This window comes from Fundulus heteroclitus, chromosome 6 (genome assembly GCF_011125445.2).
Source record: "Fundulus heteroclitus isolate FHET01 chromosome 6, MU-UCD_Fhet_4.1, whole genome shotgun sequence".
In the NCBI taxonomy this organism is placed as follows: Eukaryota; Metazoa; Chordata; class Actinopteri; order Cyprinodontiformes; family Fundulidae; genus Fundulus; species Fundulus heteroclitus.
Window position 1 is genome coordinate 26,548,878 of NC_046366.1, and position 19,611 is coordinate 26,568,488.

The window sequence follows — 19,611 nt, forward strand, 5'->3', positions numbered from 1 at the left end:
TATATACACAAAAAATAACAATTAGAAATACCTGAGAGCTTTGTCAGGCTAATATTACTTTATATAATATCTATCTATCTATCTATCTATCTATCTATCTATCTATCTATCTATCTATCTATCTATCTATCTATCTATCTATATATATATATATATATATATATATATATATATATATATATATATATATATATATATATATATATATACAAAAAATAACCATTAAAAACCTGTATAGAAATACCTGAGAGCTTTGTCAGGCTAATATTACTTTATATAATATCTATCTATCTATCTATCTATCTATCTATCTATCTATCTATCTATCTATCTATCTATCTATCTATCTATCTATCTATCTATCTATCTATCTATCTATCTATCTATCTATATATATATATATATATATATATATATATATAAGGTCACTCACAAGGTTTGGTCCTTGCTGCATTGGAATCTGTGAAACATCAACGGAAAAGACGTTTAGTAGCACTTCTTTTGTCGGTGTTGCATCACATCCTTTGAAATGAAGCATTCATCTTATTGTTATATCTGGACATCGATTAGCAAAATAATCAACACAGAAACACTTTAAATTTCTTGTATTTACTAAGTGCACCGACGCCATTTCTTCTCCTTTAGAAGTGCAGTAATCAAGCTATTTCAACTTATCTTTGACGGTGACTGGACCAGCTTTATATTTGGGATGATGTACCCTGCTCTTTGAGAAACTGTGTCTATGTTTGCCTCCTCGACCCAGTTACACAAACATTCCCTCACTATACAAGGCGACTAATGTATGTGGGAATCATGGGATGCTGCCACCTCTTTGTTTTTCTGCAGTCAGAATGAAATGGAAAAGGATCAGGGGGTCCAGTAGAGGCAGAGAGGGACTTTGTCCTGCCGACCCCTGCTATTAAGCTTGTGACATAAACACAGGAAGGAAAGAGACCTCGCGCTTCGACGTTGGTGAGGAAGCCAGATGTTTCTGAAGCTTCTGTAGCTCAGGTTCAGCACACATGATGGGATAGAAAGGAAAACAAGTAACTTTCTTTACACTTCAGTGGCATGGATTTAATAAAAATATCATGCATGTTCACATATTGTGTCACAACTCATGATGTGAGTTTTGGATCAGTTCTGTGAAAAATAAACTTAGGAGAATTCTGAATTAGATATTTGAAATCTTTAGTTGATTGAACCACTAATTCATTATAGCCACTTATTATATTTGCAGTGAAATGTAAGGAGTTTCCATTTAGACACATTGTTTCTGTAGCTGAATGTAAACTTTGACTGTTATGTGACATGAAATGAGATGTGGCAGGGGTTTGTGTCATGCTGTTTCTCTTTAGCTGTTTGGAATCTCCTTAATAACATTGACGTAACATTACGCTGAAATAACCTGTGCTTTGCAAAAGTATTCATAACCCTGGAACTTTTTAAATAATTTGTCAAAAACATCACAAATTTCTATGTGAATAGAAACGATACATGGATTTTATTAGCATTATTTTTCTAGACACTGACCAACATGGCTCCCGTTGAATAAAGTATTTGACTGCATCATGATGCCACCACCATGTTTCCCTGATGGTGTGTTTCAGTGTACTGAGCAGTGTTAGTTTTCCAGTCAAGAATTTATGTTTTGATCTCATCTGTCCAGCACACCTTTATCCACATGCCTGCTGCATTCCTTTGTGCATTGCGGCAAACCGTGAACGGCACATCTTATCAGTCGTCTTGTAGCAACGACTTTCTTCTTGCAACGCTTCCAACAAAGGTAGAATTTGCTCAGCTAACTGCTGTTGCTCCCAGCTGAGCTGTGAATCTCTGCAGCTCCTCCAGAGAGGAAATCTCTTCCCTGACTGTGTCTCTAGTTGGTGCTCACCTTGCCATGCTTGTTTGTTTAGGCGGATGGCCAAGCGTGTTGTTTGGATTTTCAGATGATTGATTGAACATCTCCATGAGATGTTTAGGCCCTACTGTTTTATAGTCCAATCCCCAACTTTGAGCCTGACCTGCTCCTTGATCTTCACGGTGATTCAGTGTCGTTCTGAAGGGCCTCTGAGTCCTTCAAGGAACAGCTGTATTTTGGTCTGAACCATTTTTAGCATTTATCTTGGAATTATGTACTTTTTTTTTGTCAGTGAGGTTGCCCATTTCTCTTTATTTTTCATTATTATTGAAAATACTCCTGTACTGAAGAAAGTTTTTTTTAAACCACCATCGTGTTTTCTTTGTTCAAAATCCAGGTATAAAAGTAGAAAGAAAAAAAAATCAAGATCTTTAGATTTTTTTGAAACCAAAATAAAGTGAAATAAAGTGTAGAATATTTCCACTTTGATGAATGATTTACATTCTCAAAAGCTCAATCGGGTTTTTGCTGTAAATAAATCTGAATTTATAGACAAGATGTGTTTTTTGTTTAATTTAAATTCACATTCAAACTATTAACGGACAACACCAATCACAGCCTTCATATAGGTCGCCGGCAAAAGTAAAAGCTGCGCAGCAAATGTGATATTCTGTCAAATTTGACAGGTTCTTATTGTTTCATCAGAAGTTCTACCAGACTTGCAGGAGGAGACGCAACGACGAGTTCAGTGCAAATGTCTGACTCTGAGAGGAAGGAAGGGGAAGTTCAGCCAGACCGAGGGGGGTTTCGCGTCAGCCAGCCAGCCAGCCGCCCCCGTGTGTTGCAGTCAACTCTCATAAAGCCTCAGCCACTCTGTCGGCTCTCCAGAGGCGATGCTGGAGTTGACGTGCGCCAGCTGACGGCTCGGAGAGCGGCTTCTATCATGACGCGCACGGATTTAAAGCAACGCCAAAGTTTTTAATTTAATTATTTTTTTATTATTATTTTATTTTCGCGCGTACCCGCTGTTTACGGACAGCAGCGATGGAGTACTGGAGGCAGTGCGCGATGTGGCTGATCGGCTGCAACGTGCTGCCGGTGAACCACCGGGTCACCGCGGACACGGCGCAAGTGTTCGACCTGGCGCAGACGCTGCGGGACGGGGTGCTGCTGTGCCAGCTGCTCAACAACCTGAGGCCTCACACCATCAACCTGAAGGAGATCAACCTGAGGCCGCAGATGTCACAGGTACGGGGCGATAGGCAGAGGTTTGCTGCGTGTTGTTGTAACGCGTGTAGGAGCAAACGGGGGGAATTGGCCACGAAAAGGATCCAAGTTAAAAGCAGCAGCCACACCCGAAAGAAACGTTCTGACTAATGGAAACTTTTCATGTTAAATGACTTGACGTCTGTGTGGATTAGTTTTCTAGATAAACATGCCCTAGGGGCGGCAGGAGCGACTCCACAAAGTTTTATACGTGGGAGCCAGATGGGGGCCAGTAATATTTTTGGGATGTCACTCCAAAACCAAAAGCCATATCCTAATTTTTGTTCATCCTTTCCCCCTTCATGATTTATTCATTTTATTTTATATATGGTAATATGGCAGAACTCAACTCTTTTTGTCTCTTTCCCCTTAACCACCCCATTTGTGTATCTCATTTAAGTAGAACATCGTTAAAAAGTTAATTTCAGGAATTCATTAAAAAAAAATTAAGAGTGATATATTTCAACCATTTCCTCTGCTAACTTTGACATAACAACCAGTGAAACCCCTCAGTTTCTCAGATAAAAATGAGCAAGGAAAAAAATCAAATCTGGATAAGGAGATGCAGGCCAATAGAATCATGCCAACAAATGCTGACTCAACAATTGTCCAATCACACGCTCCACATGGTGGTTACAAAGGGGCTAATTTAAAGAAGCTGGCTGTTCACGGACTGCTGTATTCAAGACTATTCATGGAAAGTAAGGTGGAAGGAAAAACTGTGCCAGAGAAACTGCGGCCTTTAGAAATAGCCTTGACCCCAAAGGCTATTTAAGAGTTTGAGAGAGGTCGGAGTGGACAGTTCATGAAGCAGCACGATGAACACGACTTCCGGTATGCAGGGACACCACATCCTATTAAGGAAAGCCTGTAGTTTAAGGTTTGAAGTACCTATATACTACAATCAGCTGATCTGACTTGCTTCTTTAGCCCGAGCATCACCAAAGCATCACAGTGTAATTATAATATTGTAATTAAATATAAATAATGTAAAAGTCTCTAAAAGTAAATTCTTATATTTATAAAAATATCCATATAAGACTATACATTTATAAAGCAATGCATAGATTAAAGACCAGAAGTTTTTGAGACAATTTATACACCGTTTTAAAAATTTATACACCAGGAATTTTGCTCATTCCACGGGAATGAGCAAAATTCACATGTTATGGACCAACATTCACCTGGGTTGCATTGCAAAAAAAAATAAAAGAGAAAAAAAATAAATAAAGTTATCAGATCAGTGAGTTTTTTTTCTCAAACTTTTGGCTTGATTTCAGAATAGATCTGCAAATGACGAAGACTTGTATTTCCAGGCAAACATTTCCATCTGGAACAAGCTAAATGCCTCATCTTAAATTCTTTGGTGCGATGCCAGACTGTCTTTAGACAAAGGCCTTCATTACCAAAATTGTTGTGAGTGGTTGCTTTTTTAGAGGCTTCATTTATTTAGCACTCAAATTAATTAGTTGAAGTTTTTTCTTTCGTTTTTGTTGTTTTCTTTGCAAAAGCGAGATGGAATTAAATGTTCTTCAGACAGTTAAACTCCTTACAGCCACTGGAGAGGTCTGATAAAATCCTCACTTTGATCCACCCGTTAGTCAGGAAACATGTGCAGTCTGTGCAGCAGGATCATGTTTCCTCGAGCAGCAGTTTGAAGTGAAATCCTAAATACTTTTAGACATACAGGGTGTAAAATAAGTATTGGCTACGTGTTTGTGATTATTGTCAGGAATATTCCAGTAAATCTCTCTTCTCATCCTTCCTTCAGTTATATCAGTGGTTCTGAAGCCTATTCTGTTGCGCCGTCTTTTGCAGAGTGAAAAACTTTCACAGCCCCACCCCCAATCCATGCAAATGTTTAAAAAAAGCATAAAAATGTAATTTCCATTGTTCTTTCTCAACTGCTGGGAAGTTGTTATTTTCAGTATCACCCAAAATCCCTTTCATATTTTTTATGACCATACCAAATTTATTTACAAAGCCCATTGAAAAGCCACAATTGAAAACAAAGTGCTGCACGAAACTGCAAACTAAGACATGCATTCACGTACGCAAACACTTATATGCATCGACATATGTACACATATACATTAAATACACACATTATTTATTATTTGTATAAATATAGAAAAAAACAATAAAAGAATAAACACAATAACACAATTTTAGAGCATACAAGGTCAAAACTAAGTCCCATGGGTGTTAAAAGCCCGAGAGTAAAAATGGGTATCAAGACAAGTTTTAAAAGGAAGCAGTGAAGGAGCCTCTCTATAAGGCAGGGTTAGGTGATTCTACCGTTGAGGGCAATAATAGAGAACGCTCTGCTTCCACTGAGCTTCCTCCTAACGTACCTCGACTATTGCCCGGCAGTTTGGTCAAATGTCACTTGTGGAAATTCAAATAAGCTGCAGTTTATACAAAACAGCTGCTCATGTAGCACTTAGATGCAACTACAGCAGAAATGTCATATATATGCATAAATATCTAACGTGGCTGCTGGTTAAAGGCAGATTGTTGTATTCACTGATCATCTTTGCAACAAACATTTCCATCTCAAAATCGGCAACTATTTTGTCCAATAATCTCTTTTTCCAGTATAAATAACCATCAGTGCAGTGCCACATATGCAATGTCACCTTACCCATTGCGAGAAGCTCACTGCCAACATGAATCAATTTAAATTATTTGTAAAACTGTATCTATTAAACATAATTAGATCTGAGATGTGTATGTGTGTGTATATGGAAACATATAAACATTTATGTATAAATGCATGTATGTACATATACAGATATATACAGATATATTTTTTTTCTTTGCTAAGCACTTTTGTTTATAGGAGATGTCATTGCTTCTTTATATGTAGCTATGACTACGATCAACTTATTCAAGCTATTGACATAATTAAGAGTATTTTGGTTGTGAGGAAGTATATTATGATGTATTGTGAGAACCCTGTGACTGGGTAACATCTCTTAAAACATCTTTTATTTTTATTATTTTTATTTGCTCTTTTTGTTTGTTCTCATTTTTTTTATTTTTTGCTATTTATTTCATTTTTATTCTTGTAATTTGCAAATGCTGTATTCTGTTTGTATTAATGTAATTTTTTTGTTGGACCCCCTGAACAATAGCTGTTGAAGAATAACAGCATGGCTGCAGCTGATGGGGATCAGTATTACTAAACTAAACTAAACTAAACTAAACTAAACTAAACTAAACTAAACTAAACTAAACTAAACTCCTAGACATTGGTACCTGCAAGAGCTGCTGTTTGGCCAAACCGAAAAGGGCAATTAAATGCATTAAATGCATACGTTAAATACATATCAATACATACATATAACAATAACGGTTTCTACCAACTGGTAATTTTTAAAATTACCACATTTTGTAAACTATATATTTACAGTAAAATAAAACATTTTCAGCCTGACACATATCTTACATGTCTTTAGAGGCAGGTGCTGGACAAAAAATGCAGACTTGGGGATTGCATGATGAGATGTACCAGGTTTAATAAATAGAATAAGTAACTTACAGGAGCAGATAAATACAAAATAGGAAGCTAACAGGTGGGTAACACAACAGAGGACCTGACAACTACGGAAGGTAACAGGGGATTAATATAAGGGGGAGAAGCAGAGAGGAAAGAAGAACAGGTGTAGGCAATCAATAATTAAGGGTGACAGGCGAAAGCAATAAAGGTGAGGGAGAAAAGTTGACAGGACAGACAGAGAGGTAACAGAAATCTAACAGAACATATACCAAATTATACTGAAAGAGTAAACAGAAAACACAAACTACACACAAACTAAATCTAAAATTAAAAGGTAAAAAATAAACAACCACAGAATCTTGACAGTATTTGCAGTCAAAATAAAAGATTAAACTAAAACGTTTACTGCATGCAGACACAGCACACTCTCTCTCTGAAAAGCTGGCACAGCTTACTTTTAGCTAGCCAGGCACCTCATCAACAATAAAATACTAAGACCTGTAATATACCATACCATACCACACCACACCACACCACACCATCTTTATTTATAGAGCACTTTAAAAACCCACTGGACCAAAGTGTGGTACACAGAGTAAATAAACAGCGGTCATATGATACCATTAAACGTATATTAACACCTGAATAAATTAAACAGTCCTATACTAAAATAATAGATCAAGCATATGATCGCTAAAACAAAGCAAAATGGCAAGAAATAGTATATACAATTAGTAATAAAACAAATTGAACAATTTTAAAAGTCATCATCCCAGATGGTATCAAAGGCCAAGTAGAAGAGATGGGTCTCGAGAAGGGATTAAAAATCAGAAACTGAAGAGACCTGTCTGATTTTCACGGCAAGGTCATTCCACAACTTAACAGCTGCTACAGCAAAAGCACGGTCTCCTCTAAGCTTACGCTTTGTCTTTGGCACACTCAGAAGCAGCTGATCATCTGACCTGAGGAAACGGGGTGTGTAGGGATGTAGTAGCTTAGATAGATAGAGCGGGCAAGACCTTTTAGAGTTTTAAAAGCAAATAAAAGGATTCTTTAAATGAATGCTGGCAAACAGTGCAGAGAGGCTAAAATAGTGGCGATATGGTCAAACGTTCATGTGTCACTTAAAAGATGTGCAACAGTATTCTGTACCTTCTGAAGCTGAGAGATGCATGAATCACTGACTCCTTTATAGAGTGTATTACAGTAATCCAGCCAAGTGGTTACAAAGGCATAGATTACTGTAGCCAGACCAGCTGAAAATATGTCGGAAACATATAAAACCACTCATAACAAAGACAAAATACAGTTCCAATATGTTTTATACTCTTTCAGGAGTTTATTCATTTTATTTGTCCACAGACATTCATAGCTATGCTACATTAATGCAGTGAAGCCGTTGCTCTGAGGATTACCCAGAATCCCTTGGTAATCAAACTATTGACTGCAGGTGCAGACCAAACAGCAGATGGTACCGTTGTCTCGTGTAGCAACTTCTATCTATGATCTATGATGTCCCCGTGGATCATAGTCTGCCAGTCTAATATGATAAAAAACAGCCAGACACCATGATGTTCTCCCCTCCAAATGTTCATTTCAGTATGTTTTTTTTTTTGATTGTGTGCATTGCTAAATGTTGTACAGAATGAAATTCAAAAAGTCCCATTTTGAGCTTTCTTGACTGAACATTATTCCTTCATTATTTTATTTTCTTCTCTAAATCCACCGCAGAAAACCTTAAATAGCTTTGCCATGCTTTTTCTTCATAAGTGGAGTCTTGCGCAGTGAGTGGGCATAGAGGACATTGCAGCTAAGAGCTCTCTAGAAACAGTTTCCCCTAATTTCAGATATCTGATGCTCTCAGAAATGTTGCGAGGAGGACCTTGTTGTAGTTTTTTTTTTTTTTTTTAAAACAAAAACATGTACTTTTCACTTTCGAGTTATAGTCCCAGCAAGACCATTCAAAATAAAAGTAGCAGCAATAAAAAAAAAAAAAAAAAAAAAAAAAAATATATATATATATATATATATATATATATATATATAAAATATATTCTTTTCGTGATCATGCAACTGTAGATTTATATATATATATATATATATATATATATATATATATATATATATATATATATATATATATATATATATATATATAAATTTCGATGCCTCGAGATGCTGACATGGACAATTTTAACTCAATTATCATAATGTTCATTTATGGCCTAATTTTGAGGGATGCATAAAAGGCAACTGGGAAGTACCTGAATGCTACACCTTGACAGTTTAGGGTGAATATAACATGCAAGACAAAATCACTTGACAAATTCCATGCTATTTGCCGAATGTTCAAAATTGAAAGAAATCCTATTAAATTTCAAGAAGCAAGATGAACTACAATGTACGTTTCAACAAGGAGGTGAAAGTAAAACAACTCTGTAAACCCATAAAACAATTTATAATTGCATCTTAGCCTTCGGTTTCGTAATCAAATCCATTTGCTGGCTCCCTTAAGATCTAATTCACTAGTTTAGACACACACACACATCTGTAACCAATTTCCTTAGTTTTTCTTGCCGTAGTAAGGTTTAAAAAAGGCTTGACAGAGCTCTTTGGTGTCACTCATCATGAGAAGCTTCTCGTGAGATACCATGGCAGTAAGAGACATTTTTAAAAGCTATCAGTTTGGAATAAACCAGTAGATATAAATTTTTCGCTGATGAAGAGCTGAACTGCAGTCTGGGTAGTGGCCAGTTTCACAAGCACTTTGACACGTTCAGTGCGTCCCTCTCCTGCTGTGTGGATCACACGTTTTCTGTCCAACATCTTCTAAATGACAGGTTTTTATTTAAGCTATGTATATTCTGAACAGGTAAAAGGCACTGCAACAATGGGCTTCAGCTAAACCTAAACAAAGCCCGATAATTCATGGTTTTAACCAAGGCAAACCTGCCACCGGATGAGTTGTTGTGGTTTCCATAATATTCTCTTATTGTTTACAGGTCATTCTTTGAACCACACTTCCTGTGCAGTCACATGCACAGCTGCTATTAGAAGTGAGATAGCTTCTTAAAGTATGACAACCTGGTGCTGCATAAACAGCCCGTAGATACACATCATAAAAATGAAACACAAGGAAGTAGGTCTAATAATAGCTTTCCTAAGAAAAAAAGGGGAGGTTTTACATCAAATGGCAACAATTAAAGGGGGATCTTTTTTGACATATTTTCAAGACCTAATCCTTTTTTATGAACTGCGATGGTTGGTGTATGCCCCGTCAGTTATGTCTGCGTCCTTTTTTATCTTCATTAATGACACTCAAAGTGAATCCAGAGTACAAGAAGCCAAACAAAAGAGTCTTGTGGCCTGCAGCTGTAGGCCACATGGTTGTATAGTTAAGCTAGGGATGCGTGTCAGTGAGTTCCAGATTTGTAAATGGCATTTTCTTTGTTCCCCACACTGATAAGCTGTGATTTTTAACAAAAAATGGAAGTGAGTAAAGAAAAGAAAGGGGCCACTATACAGTGAAGATAACGGGTTAGGTTCAGCTAAACATGGTAGTTTCAAAGCAAAATGATGGATCATCAGAAATCTCCACTTTTTGTATAATTTTGCCTCATCTCAGCAAATCCAAAAAGCAAGTTATACACAACGCATCTGTCTGCTGTACACAGAAACACCAATAAATGGAACAAAAAAGCACAACAAAGGGACAACTCTTGAAAACATTTAAATTAAGGGTGCACAAATAAATTAAATATAGAAAACGTCTTTCACAACGTAGCTGTCTGCACTGCAGGCATATCAATAGTAACTTAAAGAACTGCTGAAACAGGTCTCTCACAGATTATTTCCCCCACAATCTTTCAGTCATAATATTAAACACGTCGACCCCTACAACAGCTTTTTGAAGATAAGTCAGCGGATGATCCGTAGCGTTTCTGTTTTGCTCTACCTGGTGCGCACAACAGGCTGTGTGCACGACAGTTGTGTCTACACTCAGAAGTATGAGGCTGCTGGTGGTGCAAAGCCGTCGTGTTCAAGCACTTCCTCTGCAGAGTACCAGGGCCCCTGGGAGGGGGGCGGTGGAGTGATTACAGGCGTCTCCACGATGAGCTGACGAGATAAAACGGAGCCTATCTGTTCTCAAGAATCTCCTTCTGAGAATCTCCCCTGTTTTAAATTCGAGCGTTTGCATAATCACTGTTTTAGATTAATCGCTGTTTGATATGAGCCTAAAATGAAGTTTGTTACATCGGTCAATGTGTTTGTTCATTGATAGTATTTAAATAAAAAATTTTTTTCTTGTACAATACAAAAGGTGGATATGAGCCATACCAGATAGCCGAACTCTTCCTTAAATTATAAGTCATAACCGTCAACGCATTGCATGCCTTTCCACCGACGCATAGATCCTGATAGGAACCGACACCAAAATAAGGCTTAGTTTAGGGTTTCATTTCATGCTAACAAACTTTTAGTTTTTACTTTCAGTTTGCAGAGCCTGTGGAACACGTTTACTATGATAGGAGTAACATCACATATTCAGTGCTGCCATTATAAAGTGTGGGTCAGATTATCTGGGTTAAATAAAAAAAAAAGTTTTTATTTGTTTCACCCAAAAAAAGTAAAAAACAAACAAAAAAGAACTGAAGATACACTTCAATGACAGTCATCTTTAATTGATGGCACCCTGCAAAAAAAGAATCATCAAACTTTTCCAGGTGTTTTCACATTTTCGCAGAAAAAAAAATTGACGTAATTTACTTTCCAGCAGAAAGTAGAGGAGAATTAAAATGTTGAACGATAAGTAGACAAAGCTTTCACATTTTACATAAAGAAAAACCTCAGGTTTACTGTGAATTTGTTATGTTAGCCTCTTTTACTCTGACACCCCTAAAGAGAATCCAGAGCAACAAACTGCCTTTGGCGGTGACCTAAAATTAAGAGAGGAATAATAACGACAACAACACACTCCATATGTGAGGCTTTTATTCTGATTATTGCATCATAACAACGGTACCTTAAGGACAATACAGTGTGCAAGGCAAGCATAAATTTTATAGTGACCTGATTAACTTGAGAAAAGTATAGAGTGAAATGCAATTTTCACATTGAGAGATGAAAGTCAAGAAGCTGAAGATGTTGTTAAATTGTTCATCTGATTCATGTTGTGAAAACCAAAAACTTTCATTGTGGGACTAATGTGAAGAAACTGTTTTTAACACCCTCACCAAATAAGAGGATCAATTAAAAATCTGTTTGAAAAAAAGAAAAATGTCAAGAAGTGTGTTTTCAGTTTATCATCAAGTTTATTTCTGTAACTAAACTGAAGTAACTGCATCAAATATGGATTTTTACTGTAATTACTGCCTGGTATAAGATTAGTCTTACTCTATTTAAATATGATTGTGTTGATTTTCTTTATTACTCAGTGATGGTCTTGTAAAACATACAGCAGATCACTGGAAATGAAAAGTGATCCCTGAAGGCAACTCATAAAAATACTGAAACTGTGATGAATGAACTGTAATGAAAAGTTATACGGTGAAAAATTTCCCCGGTGAATTACTGTCGAGTCAAACGATAAGAAGCCCAAAATTTACACAGAATTACAAATTTACAGCTGAAATAAGCGTCTAGAGTAAATGTATTTCTGGCAATGTTAAAGAGCCAATTCAAGGAATTCAGTTAATTTTCAATGAAACACATAGAAATACACTGAAATGCATGGAAACACTGTATTTCTGTGATTATTGGCTATCATTGCTGAATGTCAGTTCTTTCTCCTTTTAGTTCTTGTGCTTGAAGAACATCCGGACCTTCTTGTCTTGCTGCTGTGATGTGTTCGGGATGAGAAAAAGTGACTTATTTGAAGCCTTTGACCTTTTTGATGTCAGGGATTTTGGGAAGGTAAGTCACCCACTCATCATCCTGTCTGCTGCTGTTTCTCTGAGCAGGTCTGTGTTCGAAGCTTGAGGAGTTCAACTTTCATTTAGAGCGCCTCTCAAGCGATTTCGATATTCAATAAATGCAGATTCAACAATAACACAGTTCTGAAAATGTATTCGCAGTTAAAAAACAACTTGATAAATTAAAAATATTACTGGGAATTGTTGTAAATGACAGTTACTGTGCAATAAATAATGAGATCCTATTTCTTGTTATGGGGACCTTTAAATATTTTCTAGTTAAATCTTCAAAATATAATTATTGCATTCGTCGTTAAATATGGAGAAAGGCAAAACTTCTTTCTGTTGTCCTTATACAGTAGATCATTCATGAAAAATATTGTAGACCAGATTAAAAATAAATAAAACAAAATGCAGAAAAATGGCCAAGTTGATGTCAAAACTATTTTTTCCCATATGAATATAATTAAGGTGACCAACATTTTATTATACATTAGACTCATTGAGGCTTATGGTGAGACACGTATTTGCAACATAGGTTAAAACACTTGAACCATATCTTTCTAAAATATTTGCTTTCTTGTTTACAGTATTTTTTTTTTCACTTAATTTTTTAAAATCAGTTGATACATTCTGGACACTATCATCTGCAAAGCAGTTTTAGGTACCCATTTAGGGCATCATGGCTAAATAAACTAAGGATCAAAATAAATAAAAATCTTGCCTTCTCTTGTGTTGACTTTAGTTTGTGATTGTTTATGCATATTCAAATATTACTTCTTGACCTTTGTCAGGCAGTTGATGTTATAGATTAAAACATGCTATTCATTACATTGTTTAGGAAACCTTAGAGAAAATTATGGGCAACAATTCGGTATAAATGTAAAATAAATGGAGAGATTAAGGTTGGAGTCTCTTACCTGAAGGAAAACAGTGTTTTCCAGCTGCTGATTTTTAAGGGGAAACCCTAGAACATGACTAAATATGATATAAATAATATCTATCTATCTATCTATCTATCTATCTATCTATCTATCTATCTATCTATCTATCTATCTATCTATCTATCTATCTATCTATCTATCTATCTATCTATCTATCTATCTATCTATAAAATATATTCTTTTCGTGATCATGCAACTGTAGATTTATATATATATATATATATATATATATATATATATATATATATATATATATATATATATATATATATATATATATATATATATATATATATATATATTAAATGGACTGAATTTAAATTGACAACTCATTTACACCATAGCCACATTAACCCAATAGGTCTCACTAACACACACACATTCATACACCGATACAGAGATCGCTGGGTAGCTTGGGGTTAAGTGCACAATGACAGCTTATGAGCGGGAATCGTACCCACAACTTTGCGATTGCTGAGCCACAGTCGACCCTATATTGACTCTTGCTCACAGGGCAGAAGCCAAACATAAACCCTCTAAAGAAACCGCACTGACTGTGAGCTGCCCCTTTTCCCACCATTTTCTTAGCTGAGGGCACCTGATGAGCAGCTTTTGATCAGAGCATCTGGAGCGCTCCAAACATGCATCTGCAATCTGTCTGGAAATAAAGTTTTAATATTTTGAGGCATGAGGTGTCCCCCATCTTCTTCCTAATAATGCAAGATAAATATAGTTCTGCAGGATATTTTGAAGTGAATATAAACCAGTTAATTGTAGTTTTATCAGTGCGTAGAGATGGCATTCCCCATACACAGCTTATATTCTGTGCATCTTCACTCTTCCTGCAGCTTTTGAATATCCTCCAAGCCCTTGAATGCATTTTGCTTCACCATCCTCTCAAGGCTGCTGTTATCCTTGTTACTTGTGCGTTTGTTCCTACCCCAGTTTTTTCTTTTTTTTAACTTTCTGCATAATATGCTTGGATACAGCATTCTACAAACAGCTAGCTTCCTTTGCAGCAATCTTCCCCCCTGATTCTGCATGCCGTAACTTAGCCATAACATAACGTTTCTGCATTAAACATCCCTATATTATTGTTCTTATGTAAACCCGACGAAATCTGGAAAATACGTTTGTACGTTTAGTGAAAATTGTGATGATAATGATGATGATGATATTGATTACAGTACGTCCACATTTTCGTAAAACAATTTTTACCATTACACAATGTCTTTAAGTTTTATCATCTGAGCCACTAAATATCTACATCAGGTGTGAGCTTTCAGAACAGATAGTTTTCAACCAAGTGGCCAAAAATATTATATGCAGAGGGTAAAGACCTGATAATTGAAATATAATGCCTAACCAAATATTGTATCTAAGGAGTCCCTTGCGATTGCATTGTTGCACACCGATATCGTAATGACGACTGTGATTCATGACATAGTGTAGCTTTTGTCTTCAGTAATATTGTACCTTTTCAACAAATTTTATTTTCGATTTTCATCGGCTATAAGACAAAGTTGTCCAAATTAAAAGAAATATGTGCTTGAAATACTTTTACATTTTTAAAAAAAAGCATTTAATACATTTTTGATTGTATTCAAAATTACTGCGGGTATAATGTGGTTTATAACTTCACCTTAGTAATTTAGTTGAGCTGTATCCATTCCTGTTACTTTCTTTTCTTCAGTCCAGTGTGCAGCGACCTAAAGAAGCTTCCAGTTAATCTGGCTGCTGATAATCCCACAGGGGAGGTGCTGCCTGCAAATATGTACAGCACATCCAAACCAGGCTGCGTAATCTCGGTCATGTTCAAGGGTTGTCCATCAAGCGGACATGCCGGTGGTGGGAAAGGATTGCTGTGCAACATAGAAAAAGACGGGTCTCCGCAGGTTGGGCCGGGGCGATTGAGTTGGATTTGCCCCAGAAAGGGCTGTACAGCTAAACAAGAAGTGGTCAATCTCTTCCTTATTTTGTACATTCACAAGAGAACATCGTAAATCTCAGGCAGTCTAATCCACTCGGGTTTGAGTTGTGCCAACTGTGCCCATAGACTGAGCATTAGTCCGCTGAATATCTAATGAGAGCCCTCTAACCTACATTCCCCCCGAGTTACTACAGGCTTCACTGCAGGCTGCTTCTATAAGTCTGTGCAGCAGTCTGAAGGCTAATGGCTACAGGGGAGGAGTGAAGAGTCAAAAAGAGTGTTTATTTCTTCCTTTACTGTGAAATAAAGTCCTAGCCCTCCTTTTTAATGTTTAAGAACACTCGTTGGTCCATTAGTTGTCATTGCATTAGTTAATTTGGATTTTCCAATTATAGTTCGTCTCAGAGAGAGTACAGATATATATTCCTGATCATTTTTAACAGGAAAATATGGAAATGTCTTTTGTTGTAACTTTGTTCTGAACTGAAATCTTTTTTAGACTTGCAGCCACTAGCTTTATTAATTGTCGTTCAAACAATTAATAGGAGAGGTGTTAATTATATTCAGCACTGCTCAACAAAAATAAGATATATTTATATGTATTAAATTCAGTACTAAAGTTTTTTTAAACTTATGAGGAATATAATTTGTAATTTTTTTTTGTTTTGTTTTTGCTTTGAATTTCTATCACTCATCCAAAACCAGGCCTAGACTCAATTAATTTTGGTCTTATTAGAATATTTTAATTTTACTGACTTTCCGTCTCTTTAAGAGATTTTTTTTACCCCTCTGCCCATGACAGTGATATGTGTTTTTAACGCTTATGAAGTTCTTAAATAAAGTAAATTTGTTAATTCAGGAATTCGGTAACTATAACAGCGTCCATTGTTGTTCTAGAGCTGTTTCTACCAGGTCAGCCTTTGGGGGGCCGTATGACAGCCAAGACACATTTAAAAAAAACCCTCATTATTTCATATTATCTTTATGTAAAACTTTTAGGCACCAGGCACATAACTGATGTGGTTAATGAGATGAATTTAGACAAAATACCACCTGCCTCCTGTTGCAAGTCAGAAAATTTAAATCACATAAACGTGCTTTCTGCTGGACCTTCAGGCTTATTTTTCAGTGAAGACATAGAATCTATTGAATAATAATTTAATACACATTGTATAAATTACAGTAGCACATTTTTAGGGTTGCCTTGCACAGAACCTGGAGTCAGCACAAACTTTGAATGAAGCTAAAAAATACCTCTAGCTGACCGGCTAATCGTTTTAACACTTGTATTTCTCCAGCTACTAAAAGGGAGGTACAACACCCTGAATTTATCAAAACCATGCCATAAATTCGGCTGCGTTCTTCAGAGCCGGGACGAGTGCTGAACTCTATTGTTGTAACCGAAGTGACGGTGTTTGAATGCTGCATGATAGCAAACAAAAAGTTTGCTTTCTAATGTAGCCTCTTTCACACTGCCCTCCAGGCCGAAGATGCATTTGCTAAATAGGCCACACTAACCGAGGAGGTCGAACTGCAGCTAAGCTTGTGGCCTTGTATGTCAAGTCACATGTGGCTTAACCACACAGACTTGGCGTGAGAGCAGTTTCTTTTTACCACTTAGATTTTTTAAAATGCACACTTAAAAAAAAAAAGTGAGCATCTTTTACAATCAGACTGTCCTTCGAAGCCAGACTCTACAATGCAAATAAACTGACACAGTTCAGATGTTTTGTTGCATTCGCGAAAATGAACGCAAAAGCCATGGTAGGGCTTTCCATAAAGAAAAGAAAACCAATACTGATGATGAAAATCTTCTTGCATCCAGAGCAAATATTTATTTTGCTTTAAGTGAGAAAAAAAAAAGGACCTTAATTGCTTTATCCTGCTGTGGTGCAAATGTGTTTTTTAAAGGTCGTTTTCAAGCTGGTCTCGAGAGTCTTTCAAAGTCACAAGTACACCTGTGTGTACCAAAGCCGCAGCATTCACACAGGAAGAGGAGATACACACAGATACACACAGTTTTAGTTCTGACACATCAACTCATCTTATGTTTAAAAAAAAAAAAATTGTCGTTCAAATCCAAGCCGTCTGACTAAACCATAATAACAATGTAGGTCATTTACATTTATTACCAATACATGCAAGAGAATAATGATAAAAAGTAAGAAATAATAAAGACGAAAAAGGGGACCACCCACAAAGAATAAGGAAGCAAACCGAACTTTTCACACACATTTTGCAAACTTTTAAATCCTAATTTCAAAGCTTCATTCAGATGCAGCTGTTATGAAGATTTTCATATCTGAAACATTGCATCCGCACAGACCACCGTCACACTGACACGCACCCGTGATTTGGACAAGTGTGAGTTAGAGGTAGCGTGACAATTTCCTGGAGAGGCTGTCGGTGTTCCCTCCTTCACCTTTATGAGCTGAGTTTTAATTCAGTGACGCAGTGAAATTATTAATGAAGATCACAATGGAAACAGATTAGTCATTGTTTGCGATTTTCACAGTATAGAGACGATTAAATACAGAAAGAGTCTGCAGCTGTATACTACAGAATTTGATAGAATATTGCTCAAGGGCTTAAATTCAGTAAAACAAATCGGCCACTTTATTAGGTACACCTGTTCAGCCAACATGGCGCGGTTGTTGGCGGAAACTTTTGGTCCACTATTATCACACACAGCCCAACTCTCTGGCTTAAAGAGAATGGTTTGAACAAGAGAAAACATTCAGCGGGCTTCAGATGTGGGGACAAGCATGTCTGAGATCAGAGGAGAATGAGCAGACTGGTTTAAGATGATAGAAAAGGCAACGGTAGTTTAAAAATGAACTTGTCCTAACCAAGTTATGCAGAATACAGCGTTTGAATGCAGAACACATTTAAACCTCGAAGTAGAGAGTAGAAGACCAAACCAGGACCTCGGGCGGAAGATATCTGTGTTTGCAGTAGAGATCCGTGCTTGCAAGCAGAGGAACAAGAAGTTCAACTTTAATCAAGTGCATGAAGAAGATAGTCACCTGAAAAAAAATAAAACTTATAAACCCATACATTAAAATCAGCAAAACATAATTGCTGAGTAGTGGAGGCTTCCCAACACAAAATATACTCAGCAGCATTCAATATTGTTTAAATTCATGATATATAGAAGTTTAGATGTAACTTGGTTACCTCTTCAGTATTCTCTCTGGGATCTTAATATTTTTATTAAAAAATAACAATTTTTGTTAGGGTTTTGAAAGTGTAATGGTTTTCATAATCGGAGAAATTACATGAATGGCTGACAAAATGGTCACACTTGGTTATTTACATTACATGAAACCACTCTAGCTGCTTTATTGTTCAACGATAATAAGTCAGAACTTATATCTTTGATGAAAATTGTATTTTCTAAAGTTCTTTCCCCATATTTTGTCTTTTCTTTATGTACCCAAAAATGCTTGGGTTGTGACTGTGCACCTGTAATGATATGTAAATTCTTATCTGGATCCGCCTCAAGCTTTGTCAGAGGAACTGACTTTGCTTCACTGGTATCCCAAACACATAACAGCAACAGCAACAGTGCGGAATAGTTCAGAGAAAAAAAAAACGTAGTAGCTCTAGTTATTTCACTTACTTTTAATTGTACATTTTATCAATTTGAGTGCAATTCTATCAGACAATTACCACAATGTATTATTTATAATGTGATATAAATCTTGAAAAGGACATACTTGTACTGTGACGACAGAGACTGCTTTAAGGGTCAGTTAAGTTACACATTAAACTACTTTTTATTCAGCATCGGTAAGCTTGATAAAAAAAATGTTTTGTCATACATAATAATTAGAAAGAAACGCTGCAATACTGACATGAGTTTTTGTTTGATATTCAATCAATGAATGAAGGTTTTTGTGACAACTCATTCCATCGCCAGCCTTTTAAAACTTAGGGTCTAAATATTAAAACATATTTGGGCTGCAAAATATTAGGCTGCAAAATTTTTGCAGCCTAATAAAGAAGGAAAAAAAGGAGAAGTTTTTTATAGTACCTAAGGTTTAGTGGTTAAAATGACTCATGACTTATCTATTTAGATTACTGCATCTTAGAGACGCATTATCCACAGTAACTCTTATTTGGTACAACGGATGCTGATTTGGTTTGAATTGAAATGAGAGTTAGTGTTAGTTAGTGTAGTAGAGGTGTTCTTC

The 19,611-nt window shown here is 36.3% G+C and overlaps 1 protein-coding gene across 4 annotated transcripts in view; it reads left to right on the plus strand.

Moving 5' to 3' along the window:
- Window positions 1-2,629: 2,629 nt before the first annotated feature.
- Window positions 2,630-19,611, plus strand: part of LOC105931034 (guanine nucleotide exchange factor VAV3) — a 79,049-nt gene continuing 62,067 nt past the window's right edge. For 3 of the 4 annotated variants that reach the window (XM_036138448.1, XM_036138450.1, XM_036138449.1), the window contains exons 1-2: window positions 2,632-3,109; window positions 12,426-12,542. In XM_036138448.1, the coding sequence (XP_035994341.1) occupies window positions 2,906-3,109; window positions 12,426-12,542 (321 nt within the window). In that variant the 5' untranslated portion in view covers window positions 2,632-2,905. Of the gene's footprint in view, window positions 3,110-12,425; window positions 12,543-19,611 lie in introns of all 4 variants that reach the window. The other variant, XM_036138451.1, reaches the window with a different exon arrangement.